We start from the raw sequence: 6,399 nt of genomic DNA, 5'->3' as shown, positions 1-6,399 counted from the left end.
ACCTTGAGCTAATAAGACAAAGTAACTTATTTAATCCCCAAAAGCTTTACTCAAAATAAAACCAAACAACAAAAATTTTGAAAGAGCTTTTGGGATTAAAACAAGCATTTATGGCCATTTAATAAGTTATCTCAAATAGGCACTAAGAATAGGTCAAGGAATCAAGCATTAAACATAAGCACCAAAAAGCAATGAATTCAACAGGTCACGCATGATTATGACACTAAGGGAAAAAATTAGCAACTGGAGAAAAAGGAAGCAGGGAAGGGGGGAAAAAAGGATCTGTTTGGGGAAGTTAATGTGCATTAGGTAAGTGCAAAAATCTATCTCCAAAAGTATACATGGTAATATGCTTGAAAGATAAATTGTACCATGTAAGCCAGAACTTGCAGCCCTGCTGAACGTAGACGTAGAGCTCTTTCATCATTTCCCATTTCTTGAGCCAATTGACAAAGTTTAGGAATGAGGCCTTCTAAGTTGAACATGTATGTACTATCCGTCTACTTTGAAGCAATATGTTAGTATCACTTGATAAACATCAAAACTACAATGATCTTGTATTTGGCTTAATGAAACTTTAATGCCTACAGATGAGTTCTCCTACATGTGGCTCACCGATGGGGTCCTTCCTATCTGATCAGCAAATAATCCCCGCCCCACTCCACTCCTTTTTTTTTTCCTCCCCCTTTTTTTTAAACAAAATGGTTTGGATAAAGATGAGAAACCTCTCCTACTAAACACCATTTATTTCCCCTTATTATTACTCAAACTCGATTGACCGCAAGTACAAAGTGCATTCACAGCCAGTCAAGTTGCGGCCAGAGGGCGGCCACTCCATTCCTTGTCAATGCAACAAATTGGTTCATTGATGGGCTAGTGAATCATTTTCAAGGGCCTTTAATTGTTTGATGCTCATCTATGTATGTACAGCTTTTACTTGTATAGTCATGCTCTAACTAAAATATGTCAAAATTAATGTAAGACTCATATTTACTTTCATATCCATTACAAACCTGGCTATCTATAAAGTTGACAAGAGTACCACAACCCAGAATCTGCATTTCTTCCTGTCGAGTTTGCTCCAAAAGAGTCCGAATAATCCCTAGTAAACTACTCGCAAACAGTGGCCTGCAAGCATAACGTGCTCCATCAAATGTCATTGACAAAGTAAAATAATAATAGTATGCATGTCCAAAAAGAAAAGACAAGTTTTAGAAATGAAATAATGGAACAGATGATGGTGACAATCAACTAACAAAAGAGTAAACGGTGAAGCTTTAAAATGAGATATTGTGAAAATTTCTTGTATGATCACTAGAGTACTTCAAAGCAAAGAAGAAACAGGAAATAGAAACAAGGGAAAGCCAGAGATGATTAGAATAGAATAAAGTTCGTTGCACTTTTTCTTATACGACAAGTCTTAATCACCTTATTGGAACCCTCTTACAGTATTATGACAGCGAGTTCTTGTTTTTTCTTGATAGCTTGTTCACATTAACAGAAATTTTTTGTCCTAGCCTACAAAGAAATAAGCTACAAATTACAATCAAAATCTAAATACAACAAACTTACATTTGCTCCTTACACGATGATAGAAATTTCTTATAAATGCACACCACCACTTTTACGGATCCAAAGTTCTCATTCCGCAAATCCTTGTAACATCGTTGCTCTAGGAGAGTGGTTATCTGTCCAAAGAAACTGAAAGATCAGAGAAGAATAACAATAATAGCCAGAAATATACAGCGTAATTAGATTTTGGATTCATAATATTTTCTTTATAATTTCTCAAACATATTTATCATCGTATTTGAACCGCATCGACGTTCCCAGAGAAAGTAAAAATGTTTCTCTAAAATACTGTAACTTATCGAATGAATCAGAAACCAGAATTACTTCTGACAATGACTACTATATTCTTGATTTAACTATCATCCTGGCCAATAGCTTATGCACCAACTTTGAATTTTTTTACATTACCTAGTCTTTTATTGATAAAGTTCCAATCCCGATTAGCAGATAGAACACTTCATCTGCACAACTTCTAAAGTTTTATAAACAGATCAATTTGGGCAGATATAATTTCAGTCAACAAGAAGATAAAACTTGCCTTGGGAATCCGTAATGGGTTCTTAGAAGCATATTCACAAAGCTTTCCAATTTTTCTATCATTTGGTTCAGCATCCTGCATGCAAAAGCAAAGCCATAACATGGTTAGATGCCTCAATTCTCCTATTAAAGATTCTTTTTATCTTCAGGAAGATGGAGGGGAGGGAGGATTGAAGCAAATCAAAAGCCTCGGAAAATCTCTATTAGACAGGGCCAGTAACATTGAAAATTTGAAATGGCATAATAAAAGTAATTCATAAATAAAGTTTAAAAAGCCTCTACTGGTGCATCCAAGTTATCTTCCAAAATTCACAAGATTTCTAATGAGAACTCTATTTTAGTTTCTACTATTAGCAGCAGTAGCAGAGATCCTGAAACGGAGTTCCATGTCGTATGAACTTTTTATGACCTGAATACAAACTTCAATTGTTTTAAAGTACCACTAGAGACATAAACGTAATATCACAAAAAGCTAAACGTCAAGAAAGCTAATATCAACATAGGCAATAAGACAAATCATCAATTCAGAGTCTTACAGTTCCGAACTCAGAATTAACTGAAAATCATGTTGTACCCAACTTAAACAGGAAACAAGTTACAAATTGCTGCATATGTACATTACTAAGACCTAGTCAGCAACTCAAACTCGATTCCAACAGAAAAATATCTGAAACAAATACTTGCAAAACCACAATTCAAGTGACATCGCAAAAAGCTGCTAGTTCACCTGATTACGCGGAAATATGTCTGCCAGCATCTTCTTGTACCGTTTCACCGGCTGTCTTGACCTTGCACGCATTGAAGGACAGAAGAAACAGAGGTTGCCGCAGACGGGCAAAACCCGCCTCGACATAACCCCCATGGTCTAAGGATTTTCAAAACCTCTTCTCTACTCTACAATTCAGATTACAATTTCCATGTTAAAAAAAAAATTTAAAAAGAATCCATTCACACATTGAACAAAACCAAAGTTCATCGGCAAAATTTGACATCTACTCATTCAATCAAATCAGAATTCAGTCCCCAAGTTGTCCATTCACTCACTGACGCACAAACTGAAATCAACCAACAATCACAAAACTAACAATACAAACTTAGAAACAAAGGGGGGGGGGGGGGGGGAAGCATTTGAATTAAGCACGTTTTAAATGGATTGAAATCAAGAAAACATAAAAAAAATCAATAACAATTCAATGTTTGAAATTAGAACATAATAATGAACAAATTAATTTGCATAAAATGAAGCAAAATTTTAAAGAAATCAAAGCACACTCACCAGTTCTAATCACAAAAAAATAAAATAAAACAAAATTCTGCATGGAGTGCAATAAAATGAAGCTGAAAAGATCGCGATCCGTAATTACAATGCGACACAAAATTGAGTAAACAAAGGCTCCATAATTGTTTTAAGAAGTATCTTGAGAACGTTTTACATTGAAATTTTTTTATATTGTATATATCAATGAAGTAGAACAAAATGCGAAAAAAAAAATCAAAATCAGATAAAACTGATGAAAAAAATTTGGAAAAAAGTATTACCGAAGAAAATAGCCAAATGGGGGAAATTTCGGCTCGTTATAATCTCCCCCAGGCGTCTCTCTGTTCTTTCTCCCTCTCAAATCATTAACGTGTTTTCTTACTTTTTTTATTTTTCTTTTTTCCCCAAAAAGAGATTAAAATTTTGTAAAAAAATAATAATAATAATTAATTGACATTCGGTGCTACAGTCACATGTACGTGTGATGAGAATGATGACAGCAGGAGTTTGAACGTTGAGACGGGGCATAATTAGTTAATTTTATTGCGGGTCCCCCCAGCGATGACATAATATGAAAACGCGCATTTAGCCATTTACAAAATAAATTTTGATTTTTTTTAATATATAAATATTTTTTACCCAAAAAAATTAAAGCTAGTATTTAAAAATAGTAGTTTGAAATGATAAATTACATAAGTGGATAATGTGTTTGATAGAATTGGTTATCAATATTGCTTTCAATTAATTATATATTTTCTTAATATGATTATATCGAATCAGTTTGCTCAATTCCAGTTTATATAATAGATTTTGTGGTTGTAGCACTACATTAATATATTTTTTTTCTTGAAAAAGGTTTTTTTTTTTAATTTGAACATAATTTTGTTTATCATGCTTTCTAGATCATCCTCATGAAATCATCGTTATCAAACAATCTTATGTTCATAGAAAAATATATAAAATAATATATGCCATGTAGAGAACAATATTAATGATGTTATAAAAAAAAGTTTGTACGCGAAGCTGAGGTTAAACTCCAATTATAATGAGAGGCGTTTCTGTGGTTGAAATCTTAAGTTCGAGTTTCTATGAGTGTGCGAGTTAATAATAAAAATAAAAGGGATTGTATGTGTTGTAGATAGAAGCAAATACATTATGACGTAACCAAAAATAAAGAAATAAATAAAGATAAAAGGGGTTGTATATGATGCCTATAATATCAGGAAACATTGTTAGATTACGCACAACTTTTATAATTTCACTTAAAATTATAGATTATATTATTGCCGTGCTGTGAAATGCATCGTCATTCTCTTTATGATCTTATATTTTAATTTTTTTAAAGTAAAAATTTATGTGTGTGATAAAAATAAAAAAAATAAGAATAATTAAATCATAATCATACACAATCATTAAATAATACATGATACTAAACTTTAAAACACTCATGGAGGGAGAATCCCAATTTAAAGAGAATGGGAAATATACCTTAAAAAATGATAAGATAAAGGCAAACAAATTAAGGTTGTTTGCGTGGTGATGGCTTAGAAAATGAGACAGGTGAAGGTCAGGGGCCAGCTCAGCTCAGCTGGTAGAGAAAACTAAAAAGTAATAATGAGGGGGATTCAGGGAAGCACTAACGCCTAACGGTTCCGATAATTAAGGGAGATTCACTTTTTTTATTGAGTTTTTTTTTTTTTTTTTGGAAACCTTTTTTGATTGAGTTTTAAATAAATTAAAAAATAAAAATAAAAAAGCAAAGTGAACCTCCCAACTAATTGATATTTCTGCCTTTTGACTTTTACATGCATTTTTCATCATTTTGTCTTTTTCTTTTTCTTTTTTCAATTTTTTTTATAATATATCAAAAGTTTTTGTATCACACGAAAACCATTAATTTATTTGTTTTTGTGATTAGAGTTGACAATTTTACGGATTTTCTAGATTTATATTCTTTAAATGTGGTACTTATTTGGCCATCACCTTATTCATGCTCATAATATGCAACATCATTTGCGTTTTTTAAGTTTTTTTTTTTATTGTTTTGATTAAACCTCAACAGAGTTAGGAATTTATTAGAAATAAAAATAAAGAACCCAGTTAGAAGGCTTCAAATTAGAGGATAAACTAAAAATAAATAAATAATTGAGGAGGACAAAATGAAGAACATTACAATCATACTCTTAATTATTAACCAAAAATTCGACAAAATGATACTTAAAAAAATAATCTAGATATCATCTAATCCTTTTCTATGGTTATCATATTTTCATCATATCAAATCAGTTTGCAAATATGGAGCTTGAATGCTTCAAACTTGTTTAGGGGATTATTCATCAGTAAAAAGTTGGAATTACTTTTCAAAAGATTTCTTTAAAAAAAAATGGTTGCAATTACGAGTTTACTGAGATTTTATATACATATGTTTATATTCTTATATTACAATGATTATCGGAAAAATATACTCTTATTAATAATATAGGGGAGAAATTCACCAATATTTCATATTAAAAAAAAATAGTCCTACACAGTCTTAAGTTTTTTTATCCAAAAAAACTATTCCAAATGACTTGTAATTCATCACTTAATTGATAAAGTAATATGATTAATTTATTTAAATCTTATAAACAATTATTGTTCAATCCGTGCCTTCAACATGGTTTAGAGCAAACTATCTTTTGAATGGCGATAAATTCATTTTTAACACGACTTATGAAATTAAAGTCCTATTATGTAGCTTTGACTAAGTGTAACTCTATTTTTTTCCTTTTTTAAATAACAAATTTTGCCATACATTTGACATAATTTTTTTTATAGAAGAAAAATCGTACGTCACTTGACATAGATTTATAAATAATCAACATAGTAATAAGTCTTAATTATTCTCAATATTGTTATTGATATTTTAAGATTTCTAATCGGCCGCCACTTGGCTTGGGTCTCACCTAAAATCTACTAAACCAATATTAAAAAAGTAAACTGTTAGGTCATCAACTATGGTAATCAAATTTGTACATTATTAAATTTAATAT

General features: G+C 31.1%; 1 protein-coding gene across 3 annotated transcripts in view; it reads right to left on the bottom strand.

Moving 5' to 3' along the window:
- LOC18048737 overlaps nucleotides 1–3,756 on the bottom strand; it is a 12,190-nt gene extending 8,434 nt beyond the window's left edge. Inside the window, exons 1-6 of one of the 3 annotated variants that reach the window (XM_024188025.1) lie at nucleotides 3,649–3,756; nucleotides 2,837–3,003; nucleotides 2,111–2,185; nucleotides 1,573–1,688; nucleotides 1,014–1,128; nucleotides 372–500 (exon numbers count right to left, since the gene is read on the bottom strand). In XM_024188025.1, the coding sequence (XP_024043793.1) occupies nucleotides 372–500; nucleotides 1,014–1,128; nucleotides 1,573–1,688; nucleotides 2,111–2,185; nucleotides 2,837–2,971 (570 nt within the window). In that variant the 5' untranslated portion in view covers nucleotides 2,972–3,003; nucleotides 3,649–3,756. Of the gene's footprint in view, nucleotides 1–371; nucleotides 501–1,013; nucleotides 1,129–1,572; nucleotides 1,689–1,980; nucleotides 2,036–2,110; nucleotides 2,186–2,836; nucleotides 3,004–3,385; nucleotides 3,407–3,648 lie in introns of those variants that run through there. The other 2 variants (XM_024188026.1, XM_006442986.2) reach the window with 2 other exon arrangements.
- Nucleotides 3,757–6,399: the final 2,643 nt, after the last annotated feature.

This window comes from Citrus clementina, unplaced genomic scaffold (genome assembly GCF_000493195.1).
Source record: "Citrus clementina cultivar Clemenules unplaced genomic scaffold, Citrus_clementina_v1.0 scaffold_3, whole genome shotgun sequence".
Taxonomy (NCBI): Eukaryota; Viridiplantae; Streptophyta; class Magnoliopsida; order Sapindales; family Rutaceae; genus Citrus; species Citrus x clementina.
Note: the sequence above shows the minus strand (reverse complement) of the source record. Positions and strands in the feature narration are given on the sequence as shown.